The sequence below is a fragment of the Adiantum capillus-veneris genome, chromosome 30, assembly GCF_014529385.1.
Source record: "Adiantum capillus-veneris isolate H3 chromosome 30, ASM1452938v2, whole genome shotgun sequence".
NCBI classification, from domain to species: Eukaryota; Viridiplantae; Streptophyta; class Polypodiopsida; order Polypodiales; family Pteridaceae; genus Adiantum; species Adiantum capillus-veneris.
Window position 1 is genome coordinate 63,523,425 of NC_140960.1, and position 18,369 is coordinate 63,541,793.

Here is an 18,369-nt window from a genome sequence, read left to right on the forward strand (position 1 = left end):
GACAGTTTATGCGTACATAGACAGTCTATATTTTGGGTTCCTACTGCTCTACTTCTGGGGGAACTCTGTCGAAATTTTCCCAAATTATGATGGCTGGTTTTTTGGTATTTTGAGCCATTTATGCTGTTATGCTACTGAAATTTTGGCAAAATCAGAGGTTGAGTCAGGTGTGCCTTCTTGGGAGCTTCATGGTTGGCTTTAATGGATGATCAAAATGGCCCTCAGTTCACTCCTTTTCATTTAACTCAAAGAATTCATATTAATGTTCATGTGTCCAGGAAGATCTTTTTCCAGCAGCGCATAGTCTTTATGTTTGGGCCAAGAAGATTGAGAGAGATCCTGGAATGTCCTTTGCCTGTTGTCATTCCAATGATCAACTATGAAAACTCATTTGATGTGCATGTGTTTGTCCTTATCTAAAGCTGAGCTCCATTGAAGTTTCTAGGGATTGGGAAGTGAAAAGTTTTGGGTTCTTGCACATGTGTTTAAAGAGGTTCTCAAAGCATTGAAACTTGGGTAGCCATGGCTTTCTCTTATCCGGAATTTCATGGAAGAAGTGGTGAAGATGCGGAAGACTTTCTTGAGCAAGTCGAGGTGGCATGCATAAGCAACAATATGTGTGATGAGGAGAAGATTTTGAGGCTATTTGGATTGCTTTTGAAAGATGAGGCCCGTGTTTGGTTCATGGATTTGGAAGCTAAAGAAGCAGTGGCTTCTTCTTATGGTTTGAGTCTTGTCAAGTTTATAGAAGCTTTTTTAGAGCGTTTCCAGGTTGTGGAAGATGCAAATGCAGTATGGAATGAGCTCAATGTTCTTAAGCAAGGTTCTTGTCAAGGTGTTGATGCCTATGTACAAGGTTTTACAGATTTATGGACTCGTTGGTGTGTTGCTCTTAAGGATGAGACCCCCCCTTATTCATTGAAGAAAAGTTTTTTTGTTGATGGTTTGTCACCTTGGTTGCGGTTCGAGGTTGAGTTGAAGAGGCCCGAGTCTTTTGAAGATGCAGTATGCATTGCAAAGCACAAGGAATGGAAGTTTAAGCGTCTTGAGGAACATGGTATCAGTACAGGTATGCATCAAGATGGATTTGACATGGAAGATGAAGTTAAGCCTAAGCAGGTGAAAAGTAGCCTATCCTATGATGTTTCTCGTTTCTTCCCAAGGTCTATTGTGAAGCGTAAAGAGGTCTTGCAGGTTGACAGATTTATGGAAGAGGCTAATGAGGTGAGTAATGCTTTGGATACAGGATTGAAAAGTCTTGAAGAGGATGCATTGGCTACTTATGTACCTTGTGATTTTGGGTGTGAGTGTGAGGTTGAGGTTATTGATAATGAGCACGTATCTTTGGATACTAGTTCCTTGGAAATAAGGGAAGAGGGCAAGGTTGAGAGCCATGTTGTGGATTTGTTGGATGTGGATCCTATTTTGAAGCCATATGTTGATGTGTGTGCAGTGATTGAACGGATTTGTGAGCATGATTGTGCTTTAGAGCAGGGATCTGTATTCTTGGAGACTGATGAACCCATGCTAGAAGCTATGGATAGTGGTGATAGCCATGATTATGATGTGGATGAAGTTATGTGTGATGATGAGTATGCTTATGATGATGAGAAGGGGTTTGGCATGTATGAGTCCAATCTCAGCTATGTGGATGCCTATGCTAGGGATATGTGTGCTGCGGGGATACTTTTGTGCTTTGGATATCAACAACTTTACCTTCACACAATGCTTTTAGCTACTTGGGTGCATGATTTGCAGGTTGTTGCTATGGCTGGTGAAGCCAAGATGCCAGGTGATCAGTCACTTGAGTTGTCTCTATCGGTTGGGTTGAATGTGGAATGCAATATTTATGCTTTTGGAACTCCAGACAGGGCGGATGTGTTAGTTGGATATGCCTATGGTGCATTTTGGTTGATCGTTGACAAATGTAGGTGTGGTGTTAGGATTCTTCTTGTGAATCATGCAATATGCCTTTGGCCTTTTGATCCAGGTGGAATGAGCATCTACTAGTGCTGCTGCTGAGCATGAATGCTCTAGCAGGCTAGGGGGTGGGCAAATTATGTCAGGAGTTTTTTGGAGAAAAGGATTGCGCATATGTACATACACATGCATGGTGCATCAAATAAAGGATTGCCCATTTTCCAGAGCCAGGTGGTTACGTGGGGCCCACATGTGTACAGGTAGGACAGCATGCACATAGTGCAACGATTTTCACTATTATCAGTACGAGTGTGGTTTTTCTACAATAAAGTGAAGTTGGTAGCGCGGAAAACTTCTCGAGGAAGCTATCCGCGGGCCGACGACGTGAGGTCAGCAGGTGCGTCAGATGGCATCTAGTGGCGTCAGGAGGGCGAACGAGGTCAATATTTGCACGCGGATGAGGACCGACACAACGTGGGTGTTTTCTGGTGAGAGTTATGCAGAAAGGTCATCATTAGGACCACTTTTTGGGGCCACTTCACGTGGTGGCGAGATGCATTATTGGAAAAAAGCTGAGTGCCAGGTGTGCGAATGATGCAAAAAGGTGACAACTATGCACTGCGAGGTCAGTTTTTGGCATGTTCGGGGTCCGTTTGAGGTCATCTAAAAGGCCACTGGTGCCCAACTAATAAATCTAAGTGTGGGAACTGAAAAAACAGAGAGAAGACCAGAAAAAACGTGGAGAAGAGAGGAGGAACAGCCGCAGGTGTGTTTTTGCTCATTTTGGAGCCTGTTTTGGCTGTAAACTGCTCATCCGAGGTCGGATTTGAGCACTTTGACATTGTAGACTGGGGTTTTGGGCCGTTCCGGACGCGATGGCGCTGTCCATTTTGCCAAATTCCTCACTCTTTTCCTGCTGTTTTTCTGTGTAAGTTTCTCCCATGAGCGAAGTTTCTGCTCTAGTTTGTGATTGTATCTGGTATCTTTTACCCATATTGTGTGAGTTGTTTGCCCCATTGGTGTTGGCCCAAGCTCAATTGTATCTAAACATCAGAAATTCTCCTCTTTTGAGCTGAGTTTTTTAGTTTTGTGTGTGTGTGTGTGTGTGTGTGTGTGTGTGTGTGTGTGTGTCTGTGTGGAGTGGGCAAGTGGATAGTCTCTCTCCTCTCACTCCAGAGGTGTGTTCCCTGTCTCGGCCAGGTGTGTTGTGTAAACCGAGTGGTGCCCCATAGTGTGTGTGTGTATCATTCCAAGAGTGTGTGTCGGGTCGCTATAGAGGCGCTGTGTGTGTTTTCATCCCGCTCACAGCGTCTATTAAAGCCTGTCTCACTGACGACACTTTTCGAATGTCTTTGGGAAGCAAATTCAAAGTGTGGGTAGCACATGGAGCCCGAGTAAGCTCAGGATACTTTATTTCAATTGCATGCCCTACACCTTTATAGTTAGATGCATTGTCTATGATGATGGTAGCAACATTTTTTTGGCCCACTAGCTTTTTGAAATGTACGCTCTTAGATGTCTGCTAAAAATTTGCTTGTTTTTTCTTTCAAGGATGTATCGATTGCTTCAATGAAAATGGATCCCGTAGGGCAAATCAACATCACATCTATCAAGGGGGTTTTTTTATAATCCGTCCATCCATTGAGAGCAATTGTACATCCATATTTTGATATTCTGTACGCATCTTGTTGTAATTAGATGCCACAAATCCTTTCTTTGTTGTGCTCATCAAAGCATTCTTGAAGTTAGGATTATAGATTACATTAACCGATTCCGTAAGCGACAAAATCTGTAGTCCACTTGAGATGTAGCTCAAGCAACCATTGCTTGTCAAATGCTTGATGCAAAAAAGAAGTACTATATACCTATTGACCACCAACTAATGCTACACCACATCCTTTTAAATGGGAAGTGGTGGGTGTGGGGTTTGAATTACCAGATGCTTGATTGTATGGAGCAGTATCAGGGGAGCATTGTTCACCCCCTTCTGCACACATAGGGGGTTGATTTATTTCATCTTCAAAAGTCATCTTCACATCCCTCTTAGTCAGTGAGCTAATTACTTTTAAACCAACCTTCTTTTTTCCTTCAGCAAGTATTCTCTTTGCCTTGAGCGCCCATTCAGAAAAAATTTCAATGATACCTTGGGAGGGGGGGGGGGTTGCAAGCTAGCACATTTCCAAGTATTTTGAATACATGTTCTTTTATCTTGTGTGCATTCCCGCTAAATTTGTGGCCACAAGACTTACACCTCAACCTCGATGAGGTCTTTCCTACTATTAATTCATCTATGTAGCTCCTTTTATATCCTTTCACCATATTCCAAAGAGGTATGTGAGCATAACAAAACCATCTATCAACATTATACCTCAAATTAGCTTCAATCTATACAAATCATTGCTACTCTATTTAAAAATCAAATTATCACCATTGTTTTCTTATTTAAAAATCAACAAATATTTACAATGTCCACAAACATAAGCATAAAAATTTCATAATATATTGCTAGTTAAATCTTTAAAAAAATCTTTATGTGTGGGAGCTTTCACTCTACACATGACAAAGAATCGCCTAATTTACATATATATATATATATATATAACCTTCAAGTGTGAGTAAACTCTGTACATAACAAACAATCTACTAAATCTACTTAAATGACCTTCATGTGCGAGTCAATCTCTACGTGTGAAAGGTAATTTTTAGTTACCTTACTTAAACCATTTTCAAATGTGAGTCAAAACTCTACACAGAGCAAATGATCACTATTTTGCTTACAAAAATCACCTCCAATGTGAGCATTGATTTACACTTGGCAAGCAATCACTGACTAAGTCTACCTTAGTTACTTTTAAGTGTGAGCATGGCTCTACACAAAGACTTAACTACTAATTTAAATTAAATTAAATTACCTCCAAGTGTGAATTTTTTCTACACACATGCTAAGCATTCACTAAATTTACTCTAACTAATTTTCTCTACACAAAATATATTAACCAATATATCTAAATACCAAAAGTTAAACTCAATTTTATAATTTTTTTATTTTTACTAAAATAGGCTTTATTTCTAACTAAAAGCTCAATCATCAAAACTTTTTTTTTTTTTGGTTTTGGGTTTTGGAGTTTACCTTTAGGTTGAACTCAAGGCAACTTGTTCAATAAAAAACCCCACAATGGAGAAAGGCTCACGGTTCATTCTAATATAGAACAAAATATTTCAATCAAAATATAGTTCGATCACAATATATTTCAATCAAACTACTAAGAAATTATACGGTCGGTGATTTTGTTGATGCAGTACCGTATTATATGTTCGTATAATTAATAGTGTTGTATAATACGCTTGTTTCAAGCGTATTATACGTACCCTGTATAACGTGGAATGCAACTTAGGTGCTTGGTTTGAAAGATGACACTCATTTAGTTAAATCTTTGTATGTCAAATGGGAGGGTGATGTATATATCATTGTCGTTTTATATATGGATGATTTGTTGATTACTGGTCCGAATGAGACGCTCATTGCCAACTTCAATTTTGAATTGAATGCTACTTTCAAGATGAAAGATTTAGAGCTTTTGCATCATTACTTGGGCATACAGTTTACGCATTGCGATGGAGGTATTCCTTTGTGTCTGGCAAGATACATAGGACATTATTATATGTAAGTTGGGACTTGAGGACTTCAAAGCTATTGCTACTCTAATGACAACAAGTTTCAAATTGAGTCTTCATGATGTTGTAGATCTTGCAGATGTCACCCTTTATCATATTGTTGTTGGATCCCAAATTTATGTATGCAATACTAGGCCGGGTATTCAGTTTGCAGTCTCATATGTCAACAAATTTATGCATAGCCCAAGTTCTAAGGATTGGCAAGTTGTCAAAAGGATCTTTCGCTACTTGAGGGCATTTTACATCTTGGGTTGTTTTATCCTAAGGGAGGATCATTGCAGCCAATATTGCATGCTCTTTTGAACTCGGATTGGGCTAGTAGTTATGACACACGAGTGCCGACAAGTGGTTTATGTTTCATGCTCGACAGTTCATGTATATCATGGTTAAGTGAGAAGCAACCTATTGTGGCCACTTTTCATTGTGAGACTGAGCATAGGGTAGTCTTGACAGCTACAGTTGAGTGTGTATGGCTCAAACTCTTTATAATTGATTTGGGCGTTGGACACACCAATGCCAACATTATCTATACTGACAATCAAAGCGCATTGGCAATTGCAAAGGAACCCAATTTTTCATACTTAAACAAATCACATTGAGGTGCATTATCACTATATCAAGGAAAGACTCTCAGTAGGAGAGATGAGCAGCATCCAATTAAAGAAAAACTGGTAAATTAATGTATAACCTTGAATACAAAAAGAAAAATCGGTCTTTATATAAGGATTTCCAAGGTCGGTTACGCCCTATATCAAGGGACCAACTAGAGCTAATCTAATGTGATGCTCCAACGGGAAAGAAGAGGTGAAATTATCCAATAGAAGCCTAGGAGTAGGTAGAGTGATTTAAGGTAAAAGAGATGCAGATTATATATTATTAGAATGAGCTGGCCTCAAACTTCATACTTTAGACGACAGATCAAACAAAGACACTGATACTAAAAATAGTAATTGAAATGGAAATGACACATATACTGGAACTAAAACTGGAATTGGATTGTATTCAAATCATATCAGTATAACTCGACAATATATAGTTAGGCAAAGGATTGCTCTGAGCTTATCGACAAGAGAATACAAGAGCACAGTGAGCTCCAAGACACTACACTCAAGAGTACAATGCCAAAAGCATCCCAAATCACGACCCAAATCATAGTCCCATCAAATGAAGTAATGGCCCCTATTTATAGATGTCGAACTGGGTCTCTGACTGACTGTCCACTATGTAGTTACCAAAGTAATTGGCTCAGTAATTACTAGTTCCAACGCCAGTGAGAACTCCATCCTAGGGACTGTTCCCACCGTCTACAACAACCTATGCCAGGAGTAAAAAAGCCTATAAATATGGGGGAAAAACCTCTTGGCTTATTCATGATAAAGAGTCTGTGCACACTTAAATACTAACTAGGCTTTAGAGTTTTAGCCATAACGTATGTGTATGTTTCTTATAAAAAACACACAGTGCAAGAAAGCACTCCTAAATTGAGATCAAACCTATCTATCAACCATAACTATAATAGATTATTGCAATTGGGCCATTACCTGACTATGGATAGGTCATTAGAGAGAGGCTTTTAATGGGAATAGCCAAATTGATGAGATAAGTGTACACACACTAATATGAATTTAAATCCTACTAACCAAATCTTGATAAATCAAGATGATTAGTGGCACATAAATTATACTTGATTTGTCTCACAATGGCTAGAGGGAAAAATTATCGCTAATGCTAATTAGGTTCAATCGCTTGGCAATTAGTATCCTCTTCTATCTTTGATATCACCTTTTGGGTTGATTAGACTAGCAATTAAAATTATTTTTTAAATGAGTACTTAGTGGACCAAGAGGTAACCTAAAAAGAGTATATTTGCTTTATTGAAAATGAACTAGAATGTGTTCAAAAGATTTCTCCTTAAGTAATAATGGCTAGAGCATCAAAAGGATAGTACAAATAGTTAGTAAAAACATGTGAAGGTATCAAGAGGCTCCCAAATCAACCCCTACAAAGAGGGGTTGATCCAGAGGTATCAAGAGGCTCCCAAAGCAAGGAGAGTGCTTTGGCCCCTTGTACACTTCATTTGGTTCCGTTTAACAACTCATCAACAGCATACGGAAGTCACATGAGTAGGTGCCACATAGGCTCTGACTCAACAAGAGAAGATGCACGCCATGTATTGGTGCACCGGACAAAGACCATGCCACTATATTTGCTATTTAAGGAATTGATATGCATGGGATGTAAACTCCTTTCTATTCTTTGGAAAATTTAAATGGCTTCATGGAATGAAACGGAGCCTTGATCACGTGATTCTTGCTACGAATGGGGCACCAAAAGTAGAGCTTCATTTCCTTTGACATAGACACGTCAACCCTTCATGGAATGAAACGGAGCCCTGATCACGTGATTCTTGCTACGAATGGGGCACCAAAAGTAGAGCTTCATTTCCTTTGACATAGACACGTCAAGCCTTGATCACGTGATTCTTGCTACGAATGGGGCACCAAAAGTAGAGCTTCATTTCCTTTGACATAGACACGTCAACCCTTGAAAATAATCAAGATTGGAGATTTAACAGACTCTAGTTGACTCAACTTCACAAGCTAGACAAGCTATAGATGTTTCAACCTTGACCTTATAATAATGTTGTCTTTATAACCCAAAGCTTCTTCAACTACTTTGTTGGCCTACCAATGGCAAAGGCCTCAATGTTTGGTTGGGTTTTTTTAGCTTTGGAGAAAAGACAATGATGAATTTAAGTGCATACCTTCAAATCATCATTGTTGCTCTTTAATGCTAGTTCTTGAAATTGGACCATCCTCTAGGATACAACTCACTATATAATCATTTATTTATCGATATCAAGAGATTGAAGGCAAGGCACCCTAGAGAGAAATGAAAGACCACCAAGATCGAAACTCTCTATGTGTGTCTGTATTCTACCAAAAGCTTCCCAGATAATAAGGGTAGTGGTGCTCGGTTGAGACGATGATAAGAAGGGCCATTCATTGCCTTACCTCAAGGTTATCACAATGTGATCACAACGATGCGCACCGATGTGCAAAAATAAATCAAGAGGTATGCCACAAACTGAGCATATTTTATGCAAAGTAGCAAGAACGCATAAACTCTTGCATGTAAAATTTCTCACATAAGACTCCATAAGAGGAAGAAAGAAAGCTTTGAAGGTTCCATTATCTGAAGATGAAAAGGTGATTAGTGCAATATTTCTCCTCATAAAGGATTTAACTTTCATCCTTTAGTGCTAGGACAAGGAAACAAGGCCTTGAATGTTTAGACTTCAAAGATCCAAATTTCAGCACGCCACAATTGGCAAGGAAACAATAGTTCGGGAAAAATCATTTTCTCAACCACAAGTAAATCCTTTTTTATATTTTTTCCAAAGGGAAGCTTTGGTAAAATGGACTAATTTATAGGGAAAATTACCCAAGTGCCCTTGAAATTTGTGGAAATTCCCAAAATACCCCTCTAATTGTGAACAATTCCCAAAATAAGCCTTTCTTAGATTGCTTCCATTTTCAAAGGATTCATTCTTTGCAACACTAAGAGTACATCCATAAAACTATTTTTACACAATGTTTCTCGAGATCTAGGGGAAAGTTTTCCTTTTCTACTTGCTTTGAACCGTCATTTTTGAATCCTAAAGCATCACAATTGTAAGCTCACCTTTGTATTCTCAAGTTTAAACAGGCTCAAAATATGGAAACATTCAAGGAGACATAGCTCCTTGAGGAAAAAAAAACACGAGAGGTCATCCAAGATAGCCTCATAACCCATAGACAAACCCCTACAATGCCGTGTTTGAGGCAGGACGTGAAACACAGTCCGCCCACACTTGAATCAAAGCTTTTACAAGTCCACAAAGACAGCTTGCTCTTCTTCGGACAACACAAACGAATGCTCCATTGGTGGTAGCGTTTCGAAGTCTTCAAAATTCGTTGTGTCACTTGGAGAGCTCTGCAAAAAAAAGTCCCTAGTCAAATTCAGATTCACAAGACATGATTTATGAGGGGAGCGGCCGGGAGTGCCCAACCCGACTCCTAAAACAAAACAAACAAACAAGACATGATGGGATTGATTTGATTGAAATTTTCTCACAGACACACACAAGGAGGGAGGGGCAATCTTTAGCTCTTTGAGGTAAAGTTATTTGAAGGGAGGGGGTATCTCAAAAACACTTACCCCCTCCCATAGAGGTCCCCTCTATTAACCTACTACTAACCCCCCCTCCCCCCAACACACACACACACAGGTGTCCACTATATATACCACACACACACACACGAGTATACTACATATAAGACCTATATACGACACACACACATTGTGCTAGAATTATGCTCCCCCAACGTACGCACAAAAGGCTATACTATGTTGGATTACAACGGCGCATGACATTTTAGTGTGTAGAAATCCTACTACATGTTATTAGAAAACCAACTTACTAATGGTTTAGGTTTAATTGGGGGGCTATCTTTTTTCTGAAGTACATGATCCCATTTCACAGTTGCAAACCAAGAATGATGCTTTATTTCTCGGACCCCTTCTTTCAAGCAGCCAATCCTGCTTGTTATTGAAATAAAAACTAACACAATGACGATTATCTTGTTTGTTAATGCCGCAATGACACATCAATGCACTTCTTACTTCTCAAAAACAAAAGCTTGTTATACAGACTTCGAACTAAAAAATAAGACCCCCTTAAGTGTAGTTGCGTTGGCAAAATATCTTATCCATAGACCTACAAGTACAATATTTTTAATTTTTTTATTTATTTATTTTTTTAACAACGTACCAGAGGGCCCACAAGGAGAGGTGCTTATCCCTTCCAAATATTAACCATCACCATGGCTACCTAATTGATGCACCACATATACTGGGACTGTGGAGAGAACTCATAGCAACAAGCTAGGAACAACCTCCTCGGGTGACCCACCCTAGGAGGAGGATGCAATCGAGTGTTGAAGGGCAAAATCCCTAGCACCGTGAAAACTAGGTGAGCACAAGGTGACCCTCTAGAGGGGACCCAACGAGGGAGTTGAACCCAGACAAGTTGAGAAGCAAAAGCCTAACCGTTAAACCAACTCTTTGGGGACACTAGTACAGGATTTGGGCGTATCTTTTGAAATTTTCAACAAAAATGGCACTCTACAGTATTATCGGCGAATTTTTCTTCCAGAAGCACAAAAAATAAAAAAATAATTTTGATGAACAATTTTTGCAAAATAGATGAATGATTCTCAAGACCCTTTACAAATAGCCATTTGGCTATAAATAGCCCCTATTTTTTTCCTTGTGTCTCACCATATGTAACTTACATGGCCTAGCCTTTGCTTGACTAGGAAGATCTTAACTAAGAACCCAAAAACTAAGGCATCTTCAACAATACTGACCTCTTTGTTAGGTCGGCTGTGAGAAGTTTCCTTATGAGATCCTTTGCACTGCAGAATCCAATGATAGAAACATAAGGCACAGCATTTGAGAAATAGAAAATCTTTTGAATATGAGTTTGCAAACAATCCAAATACCTCCTTGAAAAATGCCTTGGAAATGCTATTTTACCATCCAAGATCTTCTGATAAGTTGCACTTGCATCTAGGTAAATGTAAAACACAAGGTAAAGATAAGCTGGTGTGATGCCAAAGAGCTTACTGATTGGGTGTCACCCATTGTCATGGTGCCTAAGAAGAATGAAAACTCTCAAGATATGCGTAAATCTTAAGAAAGTGAACGCAGCAACCATTTGAGACAATTATCCTCTACCAATAACTGAAAATGTATTGTAGAGAGTAGCAAGTGCTTTGGCATTTACCATCATCCGCAAACGGAGCAATCCCAGCCAACATCTCATAAATAAGCACACCCAGCATCCACCTGTCATTTGTATTGAATGTGTTAAACTAAGCAATCATGCCTTCAGTATCAGAGAGTACAAAATCCTCAAACCAGAAGATGATGTTACATACAAGAGCCATGCCCCTCACTTACCAGTCTACAGCTTTTCCATGCCCCTTGGCAAGAATTATTTCTGGAGCTAAGTAATCAGGTGTACCTGCAGAAAATGGACAACACCTTATGCTTACGTTTACTTTTCAAGATATGTCAAGACAAGGGTCCTACCCCAAGGGGAGCTGGCAGTCCAGGAGCTATATATAGGATGAGCCAATGTATATGACGGTTGAGTGGCTCCCTTAAGCCCTCGACTCTAAACCCATAGAACAGAGTCTGCCAAAATCACCACCGAACATTGAGCCTATAGCAGGATGGTTGGGTGGTGATTTGCCAGAATTTAGCCTATGGGTTAGGACCCTTGCCCTAACATGATACCATATACTTGAAAGTTACAAAGAAGCACTTTGGGATTTTACCACACAAGGTGAAAGTTCGAGCATCAATCTTTTTTGCAAAACCAAAATCTGTTATCTTCATGTTTCCTTTTTCATCAAGCACAAGGTTCTCGGGCTGTGCATTGTTCAAAAATAAAAATTTAAACCACTAATCATGACATAAATAACCCACCTGTTTTGCTTCAAAACTCCAAATCCATGCATGTGCCGTAAACATAAGTACAGAGAAAGCCTTTCATCATTAAGAGAAAGACATTTATTGAAAATTAACATGTGTTGTAATAATGCCTACTGAGCTGTCGGCTTTCATAATTTACTAACATAGAGCTTGTGGCAATCACAGCTAGCAAAGCTTATCATAACTAGCACCACAGCTATGAAATCCACATATACCTTTGAAAACAATGAATATTGATCATACCCTTGTGCCAAACAGACATTTAAATGCGTGCTCACTTTAAGTTTCTTCAAATGATGTATCCCCTTTCTAAACCCTTTGATTTAGCAGAAGCTTTACTTGTGATATGTTTTCATATTTGAATAGTTACCTTGAGATCTCTGTAAATAATGTCCAAGCTATGAAGGTACTCAAAACATAGAACAACTTGGGCTGCATAAAAACGCTGGAAACTCCAGTGTTACTCTCCAAATGACATTGTGGACCCATTGTTAAGACCAGAACAAGAAATTGAGCCTCCCTTTGCACTAATAAATTCCGTAGTCGTGGTGAAAAACAAAAAAGACAAGCTATTCAACGATTCCAGGATAATGAAGACTTACAGCAGCAGTTTCATCTAGCTTCTCTTTCTTCCGAAGATGGCCAAAAAAGTCTCCTCTGTTCACCAAAAAAAACCCTTATCCAAAGCCTCTTCTTGCAAAGCGATAGCTTGAACAACAAGGCCTCAACTTACTCACCCGCCGACATACTCCAAAATCAAATATACAAATTTGTCATCTTGGCAATAACCCAGTAGGTTGACAACAAAAGGAAAGTCAAGCTTTTGAAGTATTTCTTTCTCACTTTTCACATGAGCAAACTGCACAGAAAAACTTCAGCAATAAACTAATTGAATTGTGCATGTTTAGAAGCCATCACAAACACATAGAACAACAAACAACATAAAACACCCCCTTTAATCATGCCAAGCAACTGGATACGCAACGAACAAATTTTTTATTCACACAACGCTGATTGCAAACATGAATCAAGCATCATACAAAATTGACAAATTACAAGGCATAGTTCTCCCAAAGTTAGCATCAAAAGCAGGTAGAAACATTGGCAATGAGTGCAATGAGTGTAAATAAAAAATCGAATGCAAAAAAGGCTTGGAAAAGCTAAGAAAAGCAGGCAACAAGCTCTTGTTTCTTCTACTTACTATCAATTCACCTCCATATCCTTCAGAGTTCTACAGATAGATACGTTTTAGTTTGGCTACAACATCAACTCCATAGCACCTATAACCGGTGTGTCACAAGGTGGTGAAAACACTGCAACAGTACCGAACTGAACGGGTGAAACAGAAAACACTTGAACTTGACAGAGAACACCATACAGTAGACAAGAGATACGGAGTGGCAGAGTACCACTCCTAGAAACATTGACCCCTCAAACTAGGCCCCTTGCGATATCCCTTTAACAACCAAAGTCAGAGTTTACACTCTCTCCCTATAAATTATCCACAAAGTCGCAGTCCACTGGGCTGATCTGCTCTCCGCTTGGAATTTCCTCTCTATGCTGCTTCCTTCTTGCTTACTCCCAACACCTGGTAAGCCTTGTATCATCTGATCACGAAAAGCATGAGTCATGACGGAGAGCATCAATATTCAAGTGGCCAAACTGAAAATGCCAAAGATCTCCTAAAGGAGAGCCTAAAACTAAGGAGAGAGCCCAAAGATTGTAGAGACCATGCTCCGTTGTGCCCCTGTGACCTTCTTGCCAGAGTCACAATCCCACAATCCCAAATGGTAATTGAGTCCTTTGTGAAGACCACCTCCATGCCTAACTTGCACACCTCCTACAACGACTTAAGATGGAAGTCTTGGAGGAATGCATCCCCACTCTGCCATCTGGGATCAACTCCATAATGCCCACGCTGTGAATAGATATCACGGATCTGTCGTCGTAAATGAAGATGGAACCACAACGTCATCCCATGTTGGATTACAAATCCTTCAAAGGCATCATGTGCCGTGAAACACAACTATCAAGGACCCAATCTCTTGAGTCTCTTATCAAGCTCCAATATAATTGTAGAAGAAGCCTCGAGTGGTATTGTCTCCAGATGGACAAAAGGTGGAGCCTTTACTACAACCGACGAAGATGAAGACTCTCCAACCCACTTTGGACACTTCTACCAATAATGGCCTCTCTCTCCACAATTGATGCAATGCCGCTTAATTCCTTCTCAACATCCATCTTTTGTGTCAAACAAAGTACATTGAGACATTGTTACGTAAATTTGGCCTTGAAGTTTGCAAGCCTATTGCTTGTTGTTGTTATTGTTGCTTTTCTTCTTATCATTCTATTTCTTGTTGTCGTTGGAATGATTGCCCCCCAAGGCTTTGGAGCCTAATTGCCTCCCCGCATTGAATCGCTCCTCCAGGTCCAATACCATTGGGGCTACCTCTTCCCAAGTAATAGTGTTCAAGCGACCACTAGTAATCAATGAAGTATAGAAGTTGGAGTAACGCGGAGGCAATAGACCAAAAATTGAATGGCCATGTCCTCTAAATTAATCTTGTCACAAATGGATGACCCTAGGAGTCCAAAGGGGAAGAGGGACAGGGTTTATCGGCTGGCCATGGGCACACACAAAATGCAAGACCAAAATTTGGTCACTAGCATCAGGAAAGCGGGGCAAAATTTGTAGCAACTTTTCAACAACAGTTGGGTTTTGGAACTATAAAAGCAATTAGCTTTTAATTATTATAAGCAAGGGCCAAGGGCCTTTGTAACAAAGCCTTTGGGGAGTCTTTTGCATGTTCAGTACAAGTGCGGCTCTTCCCGATAGTTGTACTCTGTTAAGAATCAAGATCAATATAAAGAAATACCGAAAGGGCACCAAGTTTGGGGCCAATACCCTTGGGAGTGGAACTCCGTCACTCCGCATCTTAAGTGTGATTCTCTCTTTCAGTTCGGCTGTGTTTCAATGTTAAAGTTTGTTCCCGTTGTTCTTTTATATGGCATGCGGCGCTGAAAGTAGTTTCAGTGGCATCAGGGCCCTTAGAGGCATTTTGTACAGGAATTTGTACCATTATAAAATTCCCAAATAGCTTGTGCACACGCTCTCTATCGTCTCCCTTGTGATTTTCTCTCTCCTTCCTGCACCTCTCCCCCACTCGTGCTCTCGAACCTTCATCCATTCTCTTGCACTTTGACATGGTATTAGCGCCTGGGCTTGCTGGTTTTGTTCAAAAGCGTCTTGATTTTGTTCAAAAGCGTGTTGTGCAAGAAGGTACTGATCGAGGTGTGGTAGGGCAACTTGTGGCTTCATTTTCGTAGTGAATTCCCTTTCTCTTGCATTTTTGCATCCAATCACCATTGACTTCTCTTTGAGATGACTCATTAAATGCACACAGTTTGGCTATTGATTCATATTAAAAAAAAACCCATGCAAGTTACTTGAGTAAAAGAGAAGATCGCCTACATGTTTAGCCTTCATGATAGCAGCCTTTGACATACACTTGATAGCGCAAACTATGTTCGTCTTGACATGTCGGGCAATGAAAACTTGTCCAAAAGTTCCAGCTCCAATCATTTGTCCGAGCTCAAAATCGTCAATCTCAGAATTTTCAAACCAAATCTGCAAGGCAGTTCAATGCCAACTTTGACAACATCATCTTTCTTCTCTTTCCATGAATCTCTCTCTCTCTCTCTCTCTCTCTCTCTCTCTCTCACACACACACACACACACACACACAGAGAGAGAGAGAGAGAGCATGAGTAATTACCAATCTCCTGGCACCAAATGCAGGGATCGAATATACAATCTACTACCAACTGAACTACTGTGATGGCTCTCTCTCTCTCTCTCTCTCTCTCTCTCTCTCTCTCTCTCTCTCTCTCTCTCTCAGAAAGAGTATTTACCTTCTGCGAAGGAGAGCTGGTGGGGAGGGCCTTGGAAGTGGGCGTAATGGCCCGTTTGGTGAACATGCGCACCAGCATCGACATGGCGAAGGAGCAAGCGACAGAAAGCAGCAGCAGGAGAAGAAAGCTCATGAAGAAAATGCTGGTGCTGCATGGGAAGTGCAGAGCATAAGAAAGAGGGCGGAATGAAAGCAGCCATGGCTTCCTCCCCGCTTTGCACGCACGCTCTTAGTAAGCTTCGAAGAGGTGTGCACCTTTTCTCCTTTCACATGTAACTTCGTTGCAAAAATTGCGTGTACCTTTCTTCAAATTTTCAAACATGCATGATCGTTCACACACGAGGTGCTCTGAGCACCCCGGTCGATGGCCGATAGAGATTCCATGGTGTCCCACCACTTTTCTGAACTGTAGTAGCTTGGCATGAATAATACTTGTAAGAGAGAGAGAGAGAGAGAGAGAGAGAGAGAGAGAGAGGGTTAAAGAAATCGACAACAATTGAGGATCGGATTTATATGGAGTCGGTCCCCCCTTCGAAAGGCTTTTGTATTATAGTTTCCCCCATAAAGAGAAACTTGGTACAATATAAATTGTGTTCCTTGAGACCTTGTTGGTGCAATGAAGATGGTAGACTTCATACACCAAATTGATGCCCTTAATTAACTTGCAAAATCATTAACATATCCCCAGCCTCAATCCCAAGACTTCAAACACCTTCAAAGGTGGAGAGATCTAGCAAGGAGTCAGGGAAGGGAAGAGGAAGAAGAATTAACATACGAGAAAGAAATAGTGTCCTCTCATACCATTACTCATAGAGCTTAGCATAACATAGTAGCATAGTAATGGAGATGAAGAAGATGGCAAGCATAGCATTGAAGCATGGTTCTTGGTTGGATTTACATCCATAGCCAAGAGTGTTGGTGTAGGCTCTCAACTTCTCAAGCTTAGAGAAGGAGCTCTTCCACTTCACAAAGTGAGAATCTGTGTAAATGAGTGTGTAAGAGGGTGTATAACCCTCAAGCAAGCCCCTTGCTTAGCTTGGTCGACCCCCCCTTGTAGCTCAAGCTTGATTATGATTGGATCTCTCTAAGCCTAGCCAATCAAATGCATAAAGCATATCAAGCTACAAGGGTAGGCTTTGGACAAGTGTCCTCCTTACCCCTTTGAGAGAGAGGGCTTGATAATATCTAGATAATTGTTGAATTAAAGTAAAAGCTCATTGGACCCCTCTTTAACCCAGCCAATAGGATTCAAGCACACCATGTGGCTAAGCATAAGGAGAGCTTGATATGTGTCCATGTGCCCCTTGAGGAAGGGGATGCCCTTTGGGTGAGTGGGAGGTTAAGTCAAAGCTTCCCCTAGCTTTGGGGCTCGCCCCCTCCTTTGTAGGGTCTCTTTTTTACTCAAGCCCCTCAAGCACCTTACCTCCCATGCATGGGAAGCTTCTCGAGCACCTTACTCATCAAGCACGGAATTAGAATGAGGATGGGCTCTCTCTCTCTCTCTCTCTCTCTCTCTCTCTCTCTCTCTCTCTCTCTCTCTAGCTTGTAGGCTCGTCCCCCTCTTTGTAGGGCCCAGGTTTGACTTGGACTTGACCACTTCAAGCACAGGGCCAGCTTACCATGAACCTAGCTATCAAGCATGTCAAGCACCTTAATTATTAACACCTAAAATATGAGCTTAGTTTAACCTAAGGTCCTAGGTCTAAGGACTTTTAACACTAACCTTTGGAGGTCTTTAATGAAGCTAACCCTAAGGTCTTTCAAGCTCCATTAGCTAGTATTGCTCTTTGACATACCATCTTCCATTTGGACCCATTGAGATGGATCCATAAGCACATGTTTATATTCCAACTCTTGTTCAGATTTATTCTCTCGCATTAAATGATCAATTCAATACGAGAAAATCATTTGGGTTAGTTAGATATTAGATTTTATGACAGCAAGTCAAGGGTTGTTCCTTAGTAGTGCTTTGATCGACATTTACGCCAAATACGATGTCCTTAAGGAAGTAAGAACCAAGATGTAGTGTCTTGGAGAAGTCACATATCCACATCTTGAACCTCATAATATTTTCAAATATGTGCAATGACCTATGGGTACACTCTCAAAGTGTCTAAAGCCTTAGAAGAAGAGAAGAGAAGAAGAGAAGATTATAATGTTGTAGAAACTACGAACCGTTGAGAAGGAAATGTAGATTTGTGATTATTATTTTTTAACAAACTCACAATTGTGAGTTGCTATATTAAATTTGCCCGAAACAAATGTACACTTTACCTCAGGCTCGTGCCAAGCCCCGAGGATTCACATATTATGTCTACCA

At 40.4% G+C, this 18,369-nt stretch overlaps 1 protein-coding gene across 2 annotated transcripts; it reads right to left on the reverse strand.

Annotated features, from left to right (window-relative positions):
* Positions 1-9,095: 9,095 nt before the first annotated feature.
* Positions 9,096-16,305, reverse strand: LOC147418080 (uncharacterized). 2 transcript variants are annotated; one of them, XM_086507321.1, is made up of 11 exons: positions 16,051-16,305; positions 15,611-15,766; positions 12,876-12,997; positions 12,741-12,795; positions 12,509-12,583; positions 11,982-12,075; positions 11,602-11,665; positions 11,426-11,487; positions 11,142-11,208; positions 11,007-11,054; positions 9,096-9,570 (listed from the first exon to the last, which is right to left on the reverse strand). In XM_086507321.1, the coding sequence occupies exons 1-11, from the start codon at positions 16,180-16,182 to the stop codon at positions 9,306-9,308; spliced, it is 1,140 nt and encodes a 379-aa protein (XP_086363447.1). In that variant the 5' UTR covers positions 16,183-16,305; the 3' UTR covers positions 9,096-9,305. The 2 variants fall into 2 exon arrangements, with proteins under 2 accessions (XP_086363447.1, XP_086363448.1); XM_086507322.1 differs by lacking the exon at positions 12,509-12,583.
* Between the last annotated feature and the right edge of the window lie 2,064 nt (positions 16,306-18,369).

Bases quoted from the DNA above. Each gene is read 5' to 3' on its own strand.
- LOC147418080 (XM_086507321.1), bottom strand. From the start codon at position 16,182: ATGAGCTTTCTTCTCCTGCTGCTGCTTTCTGTCGCTTGCTCCTTCGCC. The intron at 15,767-16,050 runs GTAAATACTCTT...ACTGCCTTGCAG, and splicing joins CCAGCTCTCCTTCGCAGAAG to ATTTGGTTTGAAAATTCTGA. The intron at 12,076-12,508 runs GTAACTATTCAA...AACAATGCACAG, and splicing joins TTATTTACAGAGATCTCAAG to CCCGAGAACCTTGTGCTTGA.